General features: G+C 51.5%; 1 protein-coding gene across 1 annotated transcript; it reads right to left on the minus strand.

Annotated features, from left to right (window-relative positions):
- Positions 1-272: 272 nt before the first annotated feature.
- Positions 273-20,187, minus strand: TMEM38A (transmembrane protein 38A). Its single transcript, XM_086698725.1, has 6 exons — positions 19,986-20,187; positions 7,649-7,805; positions 7,201-7,385; positions 4,628-4,715; positions 2,707-2,824; positions 273-1,882 (listed from the first exon to the last, which is right to left on the minus strand). The coding sequence occupies exons 1-6, from the start codon at positions 20,107-20,109 to the stop codon at positions 1,643-1,645; spliced, it is 912 nt and encodes a 303-aa protein (XP_086554851.1). The 5' UTR covers positions 20,110-20,187; the 3' UTR covers positions 273-1,642.
- Between the last annotated feature and the right edge of the window lie 443 nt (positions 20,188-20,630).

The raw sequence follows: 20,630 nt of genomic DNA on the forward strand, positions 1-20,630 counted from the left end.
CCCATCTGCCTACAAAGGGCAGTGATAATCATCACCCTCTTTGCCCCCAAAAGGCAAACTGGCTTGGAGAGGGGGAGGCCCCGTGACCTGTTGGTGACACAGTAAATATTTGAACTCCGAACCCCAGACTTCACCCACAGGCTCCATCCCGATTTGGGACTGCCGTGAGCCTCATCTTCCTGGAAACGCTGAATGTCTCTAAGGGTACAGAACCCCCCTGTGTCCTGAGGCCTAAAGAGCAGGAATGAATCAGACAAGGCAAGAGACAAGGGTTCTTTCACAACCGATTTATTTGCTGAACCTTCATGCCGAGCCTTGACAAACATGCAAGAGGATGAATTCGGAGCTTCAGGACCCACCCAGCTCCCTCCCAGGTGTCACAGGATCAAGGCACTTTCCCAACAGCCGGGCAACATCCGGGGCCCTGCTGACCCCGCCCTGATCTTGACGCAGCTGTAGGCTGAGTACCCACGTGCAGAGGACAGCTCTAAGCGGGCCCAGTCTGGGCCAAAACCCCACCTGAGACTGGCCACACCTCATCTACCCACCCCTGCTTGGATGTCCTGGCAACAGGTTGAGATGAAGGGGGCCGGGGGCAGGGGGTGGGGGCTCAGCTATCGTTCCCCTCACTCACCCTGACGCATGTCCCGGGCCCAGCGGCAGCAAGATGCCCAGCACAGAGCAAGCCGACTCTTCTGATTGGCTGAATGAGCAGTGGAGGACGCAGGCATGAGGGAGGCCTGACGCTTCTAGGGCCCAACAGCAGGTGCTCGGAGCCCCTTCACGGAGCTGGATCTTGGGACCCCTGCCCGGCCAACTGCATTTCTTTGGTTTAGCACCAGCCTGAAGCCAAAGATCAGAACGAGCCTCCCCCACCCTCCAAGCTCTCCAGACTGGCCTAGGTGTGTCTACCGAAGGCCCCCTTTGTGCCAGGTAACTTGTGGGGTTCTCCGATCCACAAACACAAATCATCTAAAATGCAAAGCCGCTCCCAAGCATGGTGAACATCCGTCAAGGCCTCCCCTCCCGACTGCGTGGTGCTTAAGAGTTTATAAGGCTGGTTCACATCCAGGCGCACACCAACACTTCCATAAGGAGGAGGGCTGGGGGTCCCCACCGTACAGATGGGGAACGGAAGGCTTGGAGGAGGCAACTTGCCCGGTGCCTTCCAGGAGGGGTGGGCAAGAAGAGACGTGTAAGGTCATAGCAGCCGCCTCCCAGCAGGTACTTAGGAAATGGCCATCAAATTCGTGACTCTCAACCTGACCTGAAATTCTTTCGGAGTCAAGATGTAATTTTAGAGAGGAAATGATGGAGCAAGAATATACTGCTAGAGTTTCTGGCTGGAGCCACTGCCAGGATTCTGTGGGCCTCCCCCCCGAATAAAGCTGGGTCGCTATGGTGGCCTGGCACAAAGAGAGGGACCCCTCCATTCCCACAAATGCCCCTCAGCCCCATATCTCATTTAACGCCCCCCCCGCCCCCATCAGCCCTGGAGGGTGGGCTGATGGCCCCAGGTTGTAGACTGGGACGTCAAGGCCCGGAGAGGGGAAAGCTGAGCCCAGGAGGCGCCCACACCCACTCTGAGGGTCCTGGGTCTGGGTCTTCTCCCCAACACCCCACAAGGCCTCTGGGCCACCCACTAATCTGCCTTCTTGGTTTTCTTCTTCCTGGAGCCCTCACTCAGCTCCTCCTTGGACTTAGCAGGCAGGGCTGAGTGCGGGGAGCCGGGCCCGCCGCCGCCGTGGGACCCGCCGTGGGACCCACCATGGTTGTCGTGGTAATGGTCATCCCCCCAGGCAGCCCCAAACAGCACAGGGCAGATGTAGCCCTCCAGAACATCAAAAGGGGAGCCATGAGAGTGAGTGGCCGTCAGGAACACCTGAGGTGGGATGGAAGGGGGGCAGGGAGACAGCGAGAGAGACAGAGGGAAACCGAGGCAGAAGGCAAAGTGGGGGGATGGGAGAGGGAAGAGGGGAGAGAAGGTCAGCCAGGTTAAGGTCAGAGGTAGCCCAGATCCCCGCCCCCTGGCTTTATGCACCCCCAGGAGGGTGACCAACTGTCCCAGGTTTCCCGGGATACGGAACTTCCGGTGTTGAAACCCAGATAGCATCGGGCACACGGAGACAGGCGATCTCCCCCCTTGCCTCCCACCTCGGCTCAGAGAGGAACAGTGCTTGGCCTGAGGTTGCTCACTGCCTTCCCCTTTCCAATGGCCTATGGGTCCCCTCCCCGCCAGCCAGCCAGCAGCCACGCTCCCCAGATGCATGGGGAAGGCAGTGTGGTCCCTGAAGATCCCCCCTGGGTGAGTCAACCCCAACTCAAGGCCTCAGGATCAGACCAGCACCATTCCTGGCCTAGCCTGGGTCCCCTGCGTCCTGAGTGTGCCTTCCCTGGGTCTCATCCCTCAGCTCTCCACTGCCAAGGCACAAGCTCCCCCCCACCCCCCGATTCTCCAAATGGACTTCGTACACTCCTGCCCCACTCTTAAGCTGGGCCCTCTGCCCAGAAGGCCTTATTCTTCTCACCCAGTCCCCTACCTGCTGGAACTCCTCTTATCAGACCTTCTTCCCACGCACGGACCTCCTGGCACCCCCTTCCCCAGCCCCCTGCCTTAGGGCTGTCCTTTCTGGGACACAAGACTACAAGCCCGAGCTCCCAGCCTGGAAGGTGCGGGTTGGGGTGGGTCAGGGCAGCAAGACTTACCTTACAGGACACCATGAACACGGTGAAGATGAAGGTAAGGCTGGCTTTGGACACGGGGAGCCAGCGGGTCTGCTGCAGGGTGAAGAGTATGGCTCCATACAGGCTGGCCTTTGTGGGGCTGGAGGGGGCAGCCTCAGTTACCGCGAGGCGCCAGCCACGCAACCCAGGCCTTTTTACCTCTGGCCCCGACCCCGCCTGCCCACTGCCGGCCCCAGCTCACATCCCAGCTTCTCCTGAGCATGAGGTGGGAAGGGGCCTGCATGGCACGGATACGGTGGTGTCTCCCTGCACAGTAAAGGGTTAACAGGGCCCAGAGAGGTTCTTCTTTCTTAACTTCCTTACGGGATAGGTTTTCAATAGTTTAACTTGTTGCAGAAGACAGAGCCGTGACTTCCGTTCCTGATGTCTGTTGTGCACCGCCGTCCTTAATGATGATAATTCTGCCTGGTATTTCCAAAGCACTCGCCTGCCAGGGACCGGTGCTGCGGAATCTATCCTCACCCTCAGCTGATGAGGCGGAAAAGGAATCCAAGGGGGGAAACCACCCGCCCACTTGGTTGCAGACAACACAGCTAGCTGTCTGGGTCCCCATTTCCTTGTCGGTGGCCCGAGGGTGGGACTACACTTTCGTGGGGGGGGTGAAATGAGCGAATTCTCTCTTCCGAGGTGTGAAATGGGAAGTAATTGTCATGGGCGTATGGGCAAGCCTTTTAATTTTGTCATATTTAAATTTTTTTTTAATGTTCATTTATTTTTGAGAGAGAGAGAGACAGAATGCGAGTGGGTTAGGGGCAGAGAGAGGGGGAGACGCAGAATCCGAAGCAGGCTCCGGGCTCCGAGCTGTCAGCACAGAGCCCGACTCAAGGCTCGAACTCACGAGCTGTGAGATCATGACCTGAGCCGAAGTCAGATGTCAACCGACTGAGCCACCCAGGCGCCCCTAATTTTGTCATATTTTAAATGGCCATGGTTTTTATTTGTTGTCGATTGGGAGAAAATTGAACTAGCCCAAACCAGTTAGGTCTTTTAAAAATGTATAGGCTACAGGGGCCCCTGGCTGGCTCAGTTGGTGGGATGTGTGACTCTTGATCTTGGGGTTGTGAGTTCGAGCTCTGCGTTGGGTGTAGAGATGCCTTAAAAACAAAATCTTAGGGGCGCCTGGGTGGCGCAGTCGGTTAAGCGTCCGACTTCGGCCAGGTCACGATCTCGCGGTCCGTGAGTTCGAGCCCCGCGTCGGGCTCTGTGCTGACAGCTCAGAGCCTGGAGCCTGTTTCAGATGCTGTGTCTCCCTCTCTCTCTCTGCCCCTCCCCTGTTCATGCTCTGTCTCTCTGTGTCTCAAAAATAAATAAACGTTAAAAAAAAAAAAATTAAAAAAAAAAAAACAAAAAAACAAACAAACAAAAAAAATCTTAAAAAAAAAGCAATGTATGGGCTACATGCAGCATGAGGCCCTACGCGGAGTCCTGGATGCAGCTGGCTCTGCCCACCTCGTCCCAGCCACATTCCCCATCCACGCTCTGTGCCATACACTCTCCACCAATGCTCTGTACTCCTCACCCCCCATCCATACTCTGTACCCTGACCCCCCAGAGCTGGGCAGAATCATTGCTCTTTTCTCACTTGACAGGTGGCAGAGGTGCTGGCCTCTGTCCAGAGGTTCCTCCTTTGCCAGAAAACTCCTACTCACTCTTCATAACCCGAGTCAAGTATCTCATCTCCCTGCAGCTCTGCCTGCCCCTCCCCCCTGGGCAGAACCCTGGTTCCCCGTTTCTGGGTCCCCCAGCCCTGACCTCTGGAAGCTTCTGGAAGACAGAATCGGTGGCTGAGGCTTCCAAGTCACCAGGAGTATCCAACCCAGGGTCAGGCCCAAGAGGCACCTGTACATACAGGAAGGAGGAGGGGCGGAAATGGGATACTCACAAGGACATGTGCAGGATCTCATTGGTCTCCGGCTTCCAGACCCCTCGGAGCAGCTGCTCAAATTTGGACATGAGGGCGACACCAGAGCCTACGAGACAGGGTGCCCCTGAATGAGCCTGCCACCTCCAGTTCCCCCATTCTTCTCAGCTGAATTCCCAAGGAAGCAGCTTCTCCAGAGGGACACTGAGCCTGGGGGTCTGTTCATCAGTTGCAGCAGGGAAACTGAGGCTCAGAGAGGGTCACATGGCATATTCGGAGCAAAACTAGCATGAAGGAATTGAGGTCATATCCCATCTGCAAGGTATGTCTCAGACAAATGTGGGTTGTCTGCCCTGATGCCCTTAGGGAGTCCCGGATCCTGAGCTGTGCATAAGGCTTCCAGAAGCCTCCCCATCCCAGTCTCTCTCCTCCTCAGGGCTCTGAACTCTCAATCTTTCTTAAGCCACGTGCCCTCCAGGAGGCATGCTGTAACTCTAGGGAATTTGCTCTGTAGTATAGGCTTCCTGGAGAGTAAATAAGGAGACCTATATGCAGACATAAATGATTATCGTTCTAGAAGAATTTTTCCATTTACCCCAAATGTATTGGTTAAAGAGGTTGGACTCCTAGAGCTACTCCAGGAGTAGCTATGCTACTTGAGGTGCCTAGTAGGTACCACTGGACCAGGGGTTCATATGTGGAGTGATTTTGCCCCTAAGAAGGCATTTGGAAATGTCTGGAAACACTTTTGGTTGTGGCAACTGGGGAGGGGGCTGCTACTGGTCAGCAAAGGCCAGGAATGCTGCTCAACATCCTATAAAGCACAAGACAGCCTCCACCTCAGAGCATGATCCAGCCCCATGTGTCAATGGTGTGGAGTATGCTGGAGCTCAGTGGAGGGTGAGTCTAGGCCCCGATATTTTTGCAGTACACACTTTGGTATTAGGGAGCAGGGATGAGGTGTCCAGTGGTGTTAGCACCTGCTTGAGCCTTCTTTCCCTGTCTTCCTTTTACTCCTTGGTCCACCTCTCCAACTATTATTGTCAAATTGTCTACTTCTACTTTAACTTCTCTCAGTTCGTGCTTTATATATTTTGGTGTTTTTAGGTGCATACATGTTTGTAATTTTTACATCTTCCTCGTGGATCGACCTGTCATTATAAAGTACCCCTCTTTATTTTTAGTAGCATTTTTGTTTGTTTGTTTTTAAAATTTTTTTTTTCAACGTTTATTTATTTTGGGGACAGAGAGAGACAGAGCATGAATGGGGGAGGGGCAGAGAGAGAGGGAGACACAGAATCGGAAACAGGCTCCAGGCTCTGAGCCATCAGCCCAGAGCCTGACGCGGGGCTCGAACTCACGGACCGCGAGATCGTGACCTGGCTAAAGTCGGACGCTTAACCGACTGCGCCACCCAGGCGCCCCTGTTTGTTTGTTTTAAAGTCTGTCTTGGTCTACCTCCTAGCATAGCTAGAGGAGAGAGGAAAGGAGGCCTTCAGAGTAGTTAAGAATGTGGACGGTGAATTCAGAGGACCTAGAGACAGACCTCGCGGCACTCCCTTAGCTGTGTGACCGCGGGCAAGTGATTTCATTTCCTTCCTCAGTGAAAGGGGATGACATTAGACTTCTAAAGCAGGGTCTTAAGGATCAAATGGGGTAAGATGCACAAAGGGCTCAACTCAAACCTGTCCTGGGTCATAAAGTCTTCACTGGGCATCCATGAACACGGACAGGAAACCGAACTACATCTTTTTCACGCCCCTCACTGAAACACAACCTTTCCTTCCATCGTGAAGGGAGGTAGTGAGCTGAGCAGGATTTGCAAGTCTGTGACTCCATCACCAACAGAATCCACAGATTTATTTCCTTTTCACGTTCCCGTGGTTGCAGATGGTTTCATAATATCGTTTGTGCTGGACAGCACTTCAAAAGGTTGAGAATTCCCTATTTGCTAACGAATGGTCTGTTATTGAGTGCCTCGGTAGAGATGTATAAAATGACTATGCCATACTAAAACTTTGTTTGATGCCTATTTTGAAATAATGGGCCTCTTTTATCATCATATATATTTCATTTTATGCACTTAAAAACATAAAAGGCTTTCCCAGACTCAAAAAGGGCCATGGTCCACAAAGGTTAAGAACCCCTATAGTTACAGGGGTGTGATTTCTTCTCCAGGAAGCATTTGGCAACATCTGGAGACACTTCTGGTTGTTACGCTGGCGGGTGCTACTGACTTCTGGTGGGGGGAGGCCAGGGATGCTGCTCTACATGTTACAATGCAAGGGACAGCACCCCCCCCTCCCCAGAGGGTGATCTGGCACCAAATATCAGAAGTGTTGCAGCTGAGAAAACATGCTTGAGAGACAGCCGTCACTGTCTCGTTGTCCTGTTAATCTTTGACAGCTAAATTCCGGAAGAATTTTCCCATTTACTCTAAAGGTGTTGGCTAAAGACACTGGACTCCCGCAACAGTCCTGACACCCCTTAGCCTGGACCAGTATCTATGCCGACCTGGGTGCCCGACATGTAGCACACTGAGCAGGGGTTCTTAACCGAGGTGATTTTTCCATCGTTATCATGGTCCTGTTTACCTTTGACCCAGCCGGTGGCAATCATGACAAACCACCCATGGTGGTAGTGGTGGTGGGCGTGATGGATGCCCACGGCGATCTTTCGGACTCTGACTACCTCCTTCATGGCCACAAATATAAGTTTCACAGGTAAGAAGCAGACACACTTGTAAAAGAGGTCCAGGGGGCAGAAGAAAATCAAGTACCTTTGGGGAGAGAATGAGGAGCGTCAGGGGGAGACAGACCGTGGGGGGTCCCTGGGAGGTTGGGTCCAGACCTCCCCTCTCCCCCAACTTGTTGGGCTCTGGACAGAGCTGGGCAGTGGAGAGCAGTGCGTTCAGGCCCACGGTGGAGATTGTGCTGATGGGTCCTATTTCCTCCAACCTCCTGCCTCCCACCTCCCAGGTGGCTGGGTCACCCCTGCCCCTGGCTCTGCTCTCCCACACCCCACCAGCTTGACAGTGCTTACCAGACGGCCGAGGCCAGCAGGACGCTGGAATTGTTGCTGAAGTAGTCGATCAGGGGCTCCCCGAGGAGCAGATCCGCCAAGATGTAACTCCCGAAGCAGTGCAGCATGGCGCACAGCCAGGACGCCAAGGGATGGCGCCGGGACAGCTCGACTGCTCCTGGGGGGGGGGGGGGAAGGGGCCATCACTGGGGTGCCAAGAGCATGCTTTGTCCCCATGCCCTCTGGTCAGCTTATCCTAATTCAGCTGCCTTTGCAGAGCGCCCGCCCCATGCCTTGCAGCTCGCCCATTTCAGAGGAAGAACCCAGGCTCAGGGAGGCGGGACACATGCCTGAGGTCACACAGAGGAAAGGCAGAGCTGGGTCGGGCCTCTCTCCTCTGTGCTCAGAGGTGGCAATGATTGGTAATGCCAGCTCCCAGTTAGCAGGCAGCTCCAGGTCGCAGACACCGGGTTCACATCTACATGAAGGACTCCTTCAATCGTCGTTGATACCCACCGCCAAGTGATCACTCTCATTATCCCCACAAAGAGAGGGAGGCGTGGAGATAGAGCCAAGTGCAGATGGGAACACTTCAATAGGGCTGCTGCTGCCTCGGGCTGATGCCAAGATCCCCACAGGCTCACGCCCGGCCTCTCGGTCTCTCCCTCTTTTTAAATTTTTACTATTGCGGTAAAATATACACGAAATGTACCACTTTCACCATTAAGTGCACAGCTCAGGGGCATTAGGCACATTCCCACTGTTGGTGCAACCATCATCGCCATCCATCTCCAGGACTTTTTCATCGTCCCCAACTGAAACTCTGTCCCCGTTAAACACTTAACTCCCCGTTCCTTCCCTTCAGCCCCTGGTGTCCACCATTCTACTTTCGGTCTCTGTGAATCTGACCCCTCTAGGGACCCCATGTAGGTGGGATCACACAGTATCTGTCCTTTCGTAGTCTGGCTTATTTTCCTTAGCGTGATGTCCTCAAGGCACGCTCGTGTTGGAGCACTGCTAGTGTTAGAATTCCTTCTTTTTTAAGGTTGAAAAATATCCCATTAAATGGTTAGACCACATTTTGTTTCTTCAACTCATCCACCGATAGACGTCTGAGCTGTTCCCACCTTTTGGCTATTGTGAATAATGCCGTGAAGAACACGGCATGTACAAATATCTATCTGAGTTCCTGGTTTCAACTCTTGTGGTGACATATCCAGAAGTGGAATTGATGGGTCATATGATAATTCTATATTAACATTTTTTTTAAGTTTTAAATATTTACTTATTTATTTATTTTGAGAGAGAGAGAGAGTAGGGGAGGGCCAGAGAGAGAGAGGGAGAGAGAAAATCCCAGGCAGGCTCCGCACTGCCAGCACTGAGCCCAGCATGGGACTCGAACTTACGAACCACGAGTCCATGACCTGAGACAGAATCAAGAGTCAGACGCCCAACGGACTGAGCCACCCAGGCGCCCTATGCTTAATTGTTTGAGGAACTGCCATATTGTTTCCCATAACCGCTGCACGATTTCACATTCCCACCAACAGGGCATGAGGGTTCCACCTTCTCCACATCCTCACCAACACTTGTTATTTTCTGTTACGAGCTAGTGGCCCGGAAGAAATAAAGACACACAAGCAGAAGGGGCCAAGCACAAATGCCACCTCCTCTAGGAAGGCTTCCTGGCTCTGCTGAGTCGGTCACTCCTGCCTCTGGGCTCCCACAACTCTGTGGACTTCATTCTACCATGGGCCTTGGTATTTTACTTAATTGTTCTTTTTTTTATTTTTCTTTTTATGTTTATTTATTTTTGAAGGAGAGAGAGACAGAATCGGATGCAGGCTCCGGGCTGTCAGCACAGAGCCCGACGCGGGGCTCGAACTCACAGACCGCGAGATCACGACCTGAGCCGAAGTCGGACGCTCAACCAACTGAGCCACCCAGGGGCCCCAACTTAATTGTTAACACCAACGGGAAGTAGATGAGAGGTTGCCTCGGGCTAGAGGGAATGGGGGAGAATGGAGAGTGACAGTTAAAGGATAGAGTTTTCTTTCGGAGGGGATGGTCGCACAATTCTGTGAATATACTAAAAACCAATGAACGGGATGCTTTAAATGGGTGAATTGGGTAGTATATGAATTAGAGCCCAATAAAGCTGTTATAAAATAAACAACAACGGAAAAAATGTAACTTATTTCGGTTTCTGTAATGGAGGATACACATTCATAAATGATACTAAATTGAGTCTTCCTATGAACCCAAGGCAACAACAACAACAACAAAGGATGGTTCTGCTTAGCGGAGAGGAACAGGAATCCTCTCCCTCAAGAAGATGGCTCAGTGCATCGGCCTGCAACTTTACAAATCAGACAGCAGCGCCCCACCCCAGAGCATCTCGGTTGGCCAGTCTGGGGTGTGGCTGGGCTTACGGATTTTTTGATGCTTCTGGGTGATTCTTATGGGCAGCAATGTTGAACATCACACGGCGACAGAGGAATGAGCTGGCTGATGTCCCGATGTCCTGCAGCCCTGATAAGCCAAGATCTTCTATCTGTGGCTAGGAGGATAGGCTCCCAAGAACAATGGTTTCCAAACTGTGTTCCTAGGAACCCTGAGGATTTGCAGGAGAGACCAAATGGGAACGTTCTGGGTCCTTCACCCCATGTCCACCAGAGCATACCTGCATTTACTGCTTCATCTCAGTGTTCAAGACAAGCCTTTGTTTTGTTTTGTTTTGTTTTGTTTTAAAGCTATCTCTGTGCTGGGGGCACCTGGCTGGCTCAGTTGGAAAAGCATGAGACTCTTGATCTCGGGGTTGTGAGTTAGAGCCCCGCATCGGGTATAGAGATTGCGTAAAAATAAAACCTTTGGGGTGCCTGGGGGGCTCAGTTAAGTGTCCGACTCTTGATTTCAGCTCAGGACATGATCTCACAGTTCATCAGTTCCAGCCCCGCATAAGGCTCTGTGCTGACAGCGTGGAACCTGTTTGGCATTCTCTCTGTCTCTCCCTCTCTACCCCTTCCCCATTTGCATGCTTTCTCTCTGTCTCAGAATAAATAAATAAACTAAAAAAAAAAAAAAAAAAAAGAACTTTAGAAAAAAAAAAGCGTATGTCAATACTGCCGAATAAAGTCAGTAGCTGGTGTTACTGGGATTGTAGCAGTGTCAATTTCCTGGTTGGAGTAATGAGCTACCAGTATGTAAGACGATCTCGTTGGGGGAAGCTGGGGGAAGGGGACTTGGGAACTCTTCGCACGACTTTTGCCACTTCTTACGAGTTTTTAACTTTTTAAAAAATGTGTTTAATTCCCACATTGAAATAGAGGGCAAAGGTCTAGTTTTTAAAAAGTAAGTTTATAGGGGCGCCTGGGTGGCTCAGTCGGTTGGGCATCCGACTTTGGCTCAGGTCACGATCTCACGGTCCGTGAGTTCGAGCCCCGCGTCAGGCTCTGGGCTGATGGCTCGGAGCCTGGAGCCTGCTTCTGATTCTGTGTCTCCCTCTCTCTCTGCCCCTCCCCCGTTCATGCTCTGTCTCTCTCTGTCCCAAAAATAAATAAACGTTAAAAAAAAATTTTTTTTAAGTAAGTTTATAAAAACTACCTAGGGGAATAGGATTAATGCCTCTGAATCAAATCCTTACACTTTGTATTACGTAAAGTCTTTAGAATCTTTATAAATAGGTTCTATCATTATGTCAAATTATTTTGTTTGTTTGTTTCAAGTAATCTCTATGCCCAATGTGGGGCTCGAACTCACAGCCCCGAGATCAAGAGTTGTATGCTCTACCGACTGAGCCAGCCAGGTGTCCCCTACTTCATGTTAACATCGCCATAATCTTCTGTAGCCACACCCCAGAGTTGCAACCTGGTGTTTCCTGCTGGGACGACTATTGATTTCTTGATTTCTTCCCTCCCCCACTAGTTTCATTTTCCAGAGAATGCTTTTAGGATTAAGCCGTAAGGCACAGACACTTAGCTCTCATGGCCAGAGCAGGTACCAAAGACTCCCCTTAAATGATTTACTTGAATCCAGTGACAACGCCACTCAATGTGGATGTGAAATGACAAGGTTACAGGTGATCTGTTAATCAAAAGACTAATCAAAATAAATGATCCCAGGTTTGGCTTGTTGTTTTTTTTTTTAAGGTTACTTTGTTTCTAGAAATTGGATGCCTCTTGTCTCTAAGTTGTCAAATCTGAATGCGTGGCCTCTCCGTGACATGCACTACGTCTGAAGCTATTGACATCAATACCTATGCATACGGTCGATACACTCAAAACATTGATTTGCTCTTAGTCCTTCGTTGAATATGGGGACCTCATCAGTCTTACCTGCTGCTGCCCCCCGCCCCCGCCACTGTGTGTGGCACTGTGCCTGACACATAGTAGCTGCCTAATAAATAGTTGTGAGAGAATGAACTCCTGCCCTCACAGAGCTTACATTCTTGCAAATGTGGGCAGAACAGCTCGTAGGCATTGAGGTTGTGTTTGCGCACTTTGGGATGCACCGTATGAAAACCTCCCCTGCTCTATCTCTTTGTGGAGTTACTATTTTGTCCCAGGCAACTGTCAGCCTTGACTCTATCCTGGAGAGCTTTTAATCACGCATAACAGAGGGATCAACATCCCCACTTGCAGCAAGTTATATGGGGGACCAGTATCCCCCTGCCCAGAATTCATGTCCGCCAGAACCTCAGAATGTGACCTTATTTGGAACAGGGTCAGTGTAGGGTTTTCATTCCAAGGAACATGAAGTCCAATCCCTTCTGTAGAAGGAGCTGCCTTCTTAGCTTGGTCAACTTTATAGAGAGGGGGGTGGGGTGGCTAGGAGTATGTGCCCCCGCTCCAGAGGGAAAAAAAGCCCCAGTTTCCCTCCATACACACAGTTGGGAGAATCCATAGGCAACACCATCTTGGAGGCAGTTTGGCAACACTGAGGAAATCTGAGGCTGTGCGTTGCCCATGTCTCAGCAATTCTGCTCCTCACAGCTGACTCAAAAGAAACTAGCAAAGGAGACCGGGGTGGGGGTCAGGGGGAGGATTCCACCGCCACACTGTTATAGGACAAAAGTACTTATCTCTTAGTGAGGGGTGGAGACTCACACAAAATGGGTTACCACAGAGCCGCTATTTAAAAGTGAACTAGATCGGGGCGCCTGGGGGGGCTCAGTCGGTTAAGCGTCTGACTTCGGCTCAGGTCACCATCTCAAGGGTCCCTGAGTTCAGGCCCCGCATCGGGCTCTGTGCTGACAGCTCAGAGCCCGGAGCCTGCTTCCGATTCTGTGTCTCCCTCTCTCTCTGCCTCTCCCCTGCTCGTGCTCAGTGTCTCTCTCAAAATTAAAGATTAAACAAATTTTTTAGTAAAAAATAAATAAGTAAAAGTGAATTAGATCTATGGCCCTGGGAACAAAATCCCTTCTGGTTGAGAACCACCCCTCTAGATAAATCCACGTGGATAAATCCCGTACGGTTATTACTGAGTAAAAACGTTAGGTTGCAAGAGGATACATTTATGTATATCTTAAGTATATATTTGAAACAACATACTCCATGTAGTTTAGAGACACATACACAGCAGAGAAGGTGTAAATACAGGCATGGGAACAATACGAGCCAATTTTAAGGTGGCGGTCACATCTAGAGAAGGAGGGACGGGGAAGGGACAGGGTTGGCTGGGTCTCTATTTATTTATTAAAAAAATCATCTGAGGGGCACCTGGGTGGCTCTTTCGGTGGAGCGTCCGACTTCTGCTCAGTTCATGATCTCATGATTCGTGGGTTCAAGCCCCGCTTCGGGCTCACGGCTGTCAGCGTGGAGCCGGCTTCGGATACTCTGTCCCCCTAGCTCTCTGCTCCTCCCCCACAGCGCTCTCTATCTCAAAAATAAATGAGCATAGAAAAAATAAATAAATAAATGAGCATAAAAAATATCTGAAGCAAATCTATGTTCACATCTGTTAAATCTGTGTAGAGGGAAGAGGGGTATCTGTGATATCTATTCTATGTGTATGAAATATTTAATCACCAAAATGGGTGAAAACAAGAGTCTCCCGGAAAGCTGATAAGCAGGAGGGCTATGGGCTGGCTACTCATCTGCCTTATCACACTGGGCTCCACACTCTGTACTGAGCCCCCTCGCTACCTGTCCCCTCTCTGATGGCCATGACCAGAGGGCCAGGAGCCAGGGAAGTCTTGGGTGGGCAGGGGGATCCTGTTCCTGCAGGAACGGGAGGTCTTCGGTGGGCAGTGGGGCGCCAGGCTACATCCTATCTGCAAGAACCCAACAAAAATATCCGGAAGACTCTTAAAAAATCATGTTCACAGCAGCACTGTTCACAACTGCCAAAGGGTAGACACAACCCAGGTGTCCACCAATAGATGAACGGATAAACATAATGTGATCGAGCCACACAATGAAATATATTCAGCCTTAAAGAGAAGTGAAGTCCTACAACGTGAACAAATCTTGAAGACGTGCTAAGTGAGAGAAGCCAGACACAAAAGGTCACATGGTGTATGATGTCATCTATAGGAAATGTCCAGAAAAGGCAAATCCATAGAAACAGACAGCAGGTTAGTGGTTGCCAGGGGCTGGGGGTTGGGGGGAAGGGGGAAACAGGGAGTGACTCTTCATGGGTATAGGGCTTCCTTTTGGGGTGAGGAAAGTGTTCCAAACTTAAATATTCCATATAGGTGGAATCATATCACATGCCTTTTACCTCTGGCTTTCACTGAGTGCAATATTTTCAAGGGTAATATTCATCTTTCTCGGCTGTGAGGTATTCCATCAAAGGAACAGATCACAAGGTATTTATCCATGCTCTTTTTTTATTAAAAAATTGTTTTTTAATGTTTGTTTACTTATGAAAAAGAGAGAGAGCACAAGTGGGGGAGGGACAGAGAGAGAGGGAGACACAGAATCGGAAGCAGGCTCCAGGCTCTGAGCTGTCGGCACAGAGCCCGACGCGGGGCTCGAACCCACAAGCCATGTGATCATGACCTGAGCCAAAGTCAGATGCTTAACCGACTGAGCCACTCAGGCACCCCGTCTATTCTCTTGCACAAACCACATTTTATAATCAGGAAGCCTGCCTCATAAAAGTTGTTTGAGAGGAAGTCCTAAACATACTCCCCTTTTTCTTTGCCCCCCCCCCCAACTAACCAGGTGACCTTGGACAGACCATTTTTGCTCTGTGTCTGGCTCCTTCTATCAGGTGTGAACCCCAATCCCCTCTTTGCCCAGCTCCTAACAAGGGCTGGTATCGAACTTTCCCTCCTCACCCTGGGGTTACAAGCCCAGAGTGCATCTTCTCCCCGCCCTCAGGGTTGTCCTAAGTCTTAGCATTTACAAAGGTCCTACAGTATGAAGCAGAATGTTCTTTCCTCTTCTTTGGGGCGTCTATTTAAAATGTGGCCAGCTGAGAGTTAATCCTTCAGAGCAACTGGTGGGTCCCGCAGGAGCCGGGTCAGGTGAGGCACCCGTGTTTTGCAGAAATGGATACCTCTGCATCTAAAAATAACCCTGAGGGGTTGAATTCTTTCCAGGGTCATTCTTGTGCCCTCTGGGACCATCCCAGGGACTGAGGCCAGGGAGTGGGGGAAGGGGCTTTTGTGGGAGTAAAGCAGGCTCCCGTGGGTGAGTCCTGGTAGAAAAGTCACAGGCCCACGGTGGCCGCGGGCAAATGACTGCCTCCCACTAGCCTCCGCTTCTTCTGCTTTCAAAAGAAGAGAATGAGAGCACCCCCTCCTCAAGTTGTGATGATTCAATGCGATGTGCACGATTATCAACACGCTTCTCAGCGCTATCAACCTTAGTGATCTCAGGATGAGTCTCCCCATTGCCACAGATGAGAAGACTGAGGCTGATGGGGGATGGGCCTGCCCTGAAGATCCACAGCAAGGTGGTGGCCGAGAACCTTCCCCCGGGGGCTCTTTCCCTCTGCCAGACTCCTTCCTGGCTTCTCTCGCTGGCTTTTGGGGCGGCATCAGGATCCAGGAGAACGTGGGTTGCAATCCCAGGTTTGCCACCAAAGCGTTCCCCTCTCGCTGGGTGAGCCCAGGCTAGTCACTCCTCTCCTCGGGCCTCAGCTGGTGTATTTGTGTATAACGGGTGGTGCTGGCTAGAGTGACCAACCACTCCGGGGTGGCCCGGGACCGAGGACCTCCTGGGACACGGGACTTCTGATGCTTGTCTTAATTGAACCTGGGCGAGGTGGTCACCCCAGTGCTCTTACTCATTTCAAAGGGCGCCAGTGAGGACAAAAAGAAATTATTGCTTAGTGCTTAGCAATTATGCAAGAGTTATTCCTGGAACTGGATCTGAAATGGAAAGTACCTGTGGGTGGAAATTTTAGCTGATGGATTTATAAAAATCGGCTCTGCCTGAGGAGGGAGGAGGAAGCTCCCCTCAGGTTCCTCATTCTGGCCTGGGGTGGGCAGCACAACATTCCCTCTCCGGGGGTCAGTGTCCTGTCTGTGGATGGCAGGGAAGCACTAGAAGGTTCCACGGGGCGCTCTCAGCTCTGCCTTGGCTCTGTGCTATATAGTCTGAGGTCTAAACGTAAGAGATGTATTTACAGAGACTCTCAGTGACTTTAGGGCAAGTCTTCCCCTGAGCCTTCGAGTTCAGCCACCTGCCTTGGTTTCTTTCCTTGTGAGAGACAGCGGCCCTCTGCCCTGGAAGAACTTACAGTTTGTGCCAGAGGTCCCAAACCAGGGGTCGAGGAGCCGTCTCTTTAGCCCCACAGCATTTTAGAAAATGTTCAAACTGCAACAAAGACATCTTTCAGTAGGTGAATAATGACACTACGGTGCATACACACCATGGGATCTTACTCGGCGATAAACAGGAATGAGCTCTCAAGCCATGAAAACACATGGAAGAGGCTTAAATGCATGTTGCTATAGGGGAAAGAAGCCAGTCTGAAATGGCCATACACTGTACGATCCGAAGTCTATGACAGTCTGCAGAAGGCAAAACCATGGAGACAGTAAAAAGATCAGTGGTTGCCAGGGGCTTGGGGGAGGGGGCAGGATGATTACGTGGGGCTTGGCGGATTTTTAGGTTAGTGAAACTATCTGTATACTATAATGGTGGATATGCGTTAGGCATGTGTCAAAATCCACAACATGTACAACACAAAGTAACCCTAATGTAAACTATAGACCGTGCTTGATAAGATGTACAGTGATGATAATAACGATGTGGATAAATGAGGTTGGTTTGTTGATTGTGACAAATGTACCCCTCTGTGTAGAATGTTGATGGTGGCGGAGGTCAGAGAGTAGATGGAAACTGTAACTCAGCTTCATTTTGCTGTGGATCTAAAACTGTTCTAGAGGGGCGCCTGGGTGGCTCAGTCGGTTAAGCGTCCGACTTCGGCTCAGGTCATGATCTCATGGTCTGTGAGTTCGAGCCCTGCGTCGGGCTCTGTGCTGACTGCTCAGAGCCTGGAGCCTGTTTCAGATTCTGCGTCTCCCTCTCTCTCTGACCCTCCCCCGTTCATGCTCTGTCTCTCTCTGTCTCAAAAATAAATAAACGTTAAAAAAAATTTTTTTTTAATTAAAAAAATAAAACTGTTCTAGAAAAAAGTCTATTGGTCTGGAAGGTTCTTTGGATAGGTCAAGGCTTAAAGTATCCGGGACTGTCATTCATTCATCATTCAATCGTTCGGTCATGCAGCCTACATCCACTGCTTCCTCTCCTCTTCCCGTAGAGAGCTGGGGGTCCTGGAGGTGAGAGACCTGGTCCCCCCTGCCCCTACTGAGAAGCTCCAGGTCTAATAAGGAGATCCTGCCTCTTTTAGCCCATCACTTTTTAAATATTATGCAGATTTTGATTCAGCAGGTCTGGGGTGAGGGGGAGTGGTGCCTGGCATTCTGCATTTCTTAACCAGCTCCCAGGGGACATAGATGCTGTTCACCTGAGGACCACACTCTGAGCTTTGTCCTCATTCAGGCTTCTCATGAAAGCCTGACCTGGAAAATGCCTGCATCCCAGGAAACACATCCTCCCACGGCCTTACAAATGATGGTAACTACCTCTCACAAGTGCCTTAGACCCTACTACTGACAAAGGTCTCAATAGAGTTTCACAACAGCCAGGCAGAAGAGTCCAGGATTACGTTCCAATGAGCCTATTTCATAGATGAGTGAGCTGAAGAAGCTCTCGGAGGCGCAGTAACCAGCCCGGTGTTTCCTCAGTGGTAGAGGCAGAACTGACTCCTAATTCAGAGATTTTTTTTTTTCCTAAAAGCCAGCTTGGCTGTCGGCTTCACAGGTGTGCTACCTGTGCAACTGCCCAGGACCCTGTGCTCAGAGGGGCCTCCCACTCAGTTTAGTGTTCTGCTGTCACTGTCTTGAGATTCTTAAGATCTAAATGAGGGGCCCCGACAATTCTACAGCTGGTTCTGCAATCAGCACACAGATACTGAGAAGAAAGCTTTATAGAGGCTCGGCAGGAACACCAAACTGGAGGGCTAACAGCTAAGTCCAAGTCCGACACTTCCCTTTTCTAAGGGGAAGCAATCGTAGTGATTTCCGGGGTCAGGCAGACCTGGGTTTGAATTCCAAGGTTGTCATCTACCAGCCCTGGGACCACAGGCTCATTGCATTATGTAAATTACCTTAGTCACTATTTCCTATTTCCCCAGTTACAAATGGGGATATTCTGATTCGGTTTATCTGGGGGTGGAGATGAGATGGGGGCTTACGAGGCCCCAGGAGCCTCTGATAAGCGGCTAGGGTTCAGAATCACTGAACCTTCCCAACCTTCAGGAACCTTCAGGCTCCAGTGTGTCTAGTTCAGATGATTCACTCTGTGACTGGCAGAAACATCTCGACCCCTCTTGCAAGCTCCTGGCCAACCTGAAGACCTCTTTCTTCCAGACGCTTGTGTCTTACATTGCTAACGGGGCTCCTGCCCTCCACGGTTTTAGATAGCCCAAGGTGTGCTAGGTTCTGTACTTGCCCAGGGGCCTGGCCTGAGCCACCACAAATTCGTCCTGGACAGGAAATACAGCCCTGTGTTCATGCTAAGACAATACAAAGGTTATTTTGCTTTGCAAAGTAACTGGTCTCCAGAACAGCTTTTAAAGAATAGGCTTTAGCTTGTGGGTGGACAAAAATAAAATGGAATAAAAACACTTGGCAAGCTGACTATGATCCCATTTGCACAAAATCATGTTTCTACATCTCTACAGGGTTATAAATGCATAGAAGAGAGGTCTGGAAGGGTCGACAACACATTAACTGTAATTATCTCTTTCTCCTTTGCATTTCTCAGCTTGATTTTTAAATATACAGAAGCACCTATTTTTATCATCTGAAAAAAAAAAAAAAAAAGCTATTTCTATTCTGCCAGAAAAATATAGGAGTGATTTTGTGGGAGAAAGTTTCGGGATGATTGATCCCTTTTCTAAGGCTAAATTCTCAACTCCCTTTCCTTTGCTGGCGTGCTATAATAGTTATAACACCAGGAGATGAACAAGAAACATTGGGTGAGCCTTGTATAAAAATAGAACACATTCTAAGGAGGCTATTTACCATCACTTAAAAAATGTTTGCAAAAGACCCAAGAAGCGGAGTCTTTCTTCTCTCCTGCGATTCTCCACGGGGGTCTGGAGCTGGCGGGGGTAGCTAACCCCGAATCACCCTGCCCTAGGGCCGGTTCTGCTCAGTCAGTGGAAGGATACGAGCCAGGGCTGAAAGAATTCCTGCCGGGAGAGGAGACCCAGCTTCGCCCGGCCGGAGGAGGAGGGGAGATTGCCCGAGGGCCGCAGCGGAGAGGGGGCGCCGGTGTCACTTTCTCAGAACCGGATTACTGCCCCCAGCACGGCCGGCCCTTATATAGACACTCAGCAGCTGCTGGGGCTCCGCGCGCCAAGGGCAAGAGGGGAGGTCAAGGCTGCGGCCGGCCGGCCAGGACATCTGGACTGGCCCGCAGCGCCGACCCCCGCCTGCGCCCTCACCAAGACCTACGCCGCTTGCGCAAGTTCTTAGGACCATGCCAGGATCCCTGACCTGCTCTCCCAGCCCCCTCCCAAGCACCTGTTCCCCCTCCTCTGAAAATCCCGTTCCTCTGCTGCCCTTCAGCGCGTATCTGCTCCCCCTCCCCCAGCCTCACAATCCCGGGGGCTTCTCTCCTTGCTCTCCCTCTTGTCTCCCACCCCCACCCCCCTCCGCCCACCCCATGTGGAAGAACCGCATGATCCCGGCACCTGCTGCTCCCCGGAACCAGTCCCTCGGACTGTCCCCCCAGCATCTAGGGCATCCCCCGCCTCGGACCCGCAGGTTTACCCCCGCCCCCCGCCCCCTCCCCGCGATGCCAGCCCCCGCGGGCTCCTGGCCCTGGCTCACCTGGCTCATACTTGAGGTAGAGAATGGAGACGATGAAGTAGCTGAGGTCGAAGACCGGGAAGAGCGGCACCCGCGAGAAGCTGAGCGCCAGCTCGCCTAGGCTCAGCGCCGAGAGCAGCTCCATGGCGCCCGCCGGGTCCCACCCCAGCCCCCGGCCCAGTAAGTCCCGCAGCCCGCGGCCCGGCAACTGCGCCCCCGCCGCTGGACCCGCCCCCGCCCGCCAGGCGCCGCCCCCAACCCGGCCCCCGCGGGAGAGGAGGGACGGCCCCAGGCTCCGGGGCGGATGGTGGAGCCGTTCTGTCCCTTGAAGCCTAGTCGGGTGTCCCCTACTCCGTCCCTCGGGCCATCGCGACCACATTCAGCCCAGCGAGGCGGGGTGCAGGGGTCCCTGTGGTGTGCGTTGGACAGGGTAGCCGTCCCTGGCGGGGGGGGGGGTTCCTTCCCGTGCGGAGCCCACCCAGGCGGGATGGATCAGTTAGGACCCTGTCCCGGTGGGACTCGATTAGGATCCATGTCCTCTTTGGAGCCCTTGGATCGGGACCAGCACCCTCTGTGGGGCCCGACTAGTTGTGAACCCCATCTTCCCGTATCCCAGAGGGACAAGACCCCAATTGTCTGTGGAGTTGTCATGACCCTAATCCTCTA

This window comes from Puma concolor, chromosome A2, assembly GCF_028749965.1.
Source record: "Puma concolor isolate L17-30 chromosome A2, mPumCon1.1.hap2, whole genome shotgun sequence".
NCBI lineage: Eukaryota > Metazoa > Chordata > Mammalia > Carnivora > Felidae > Puma > Puma concolor.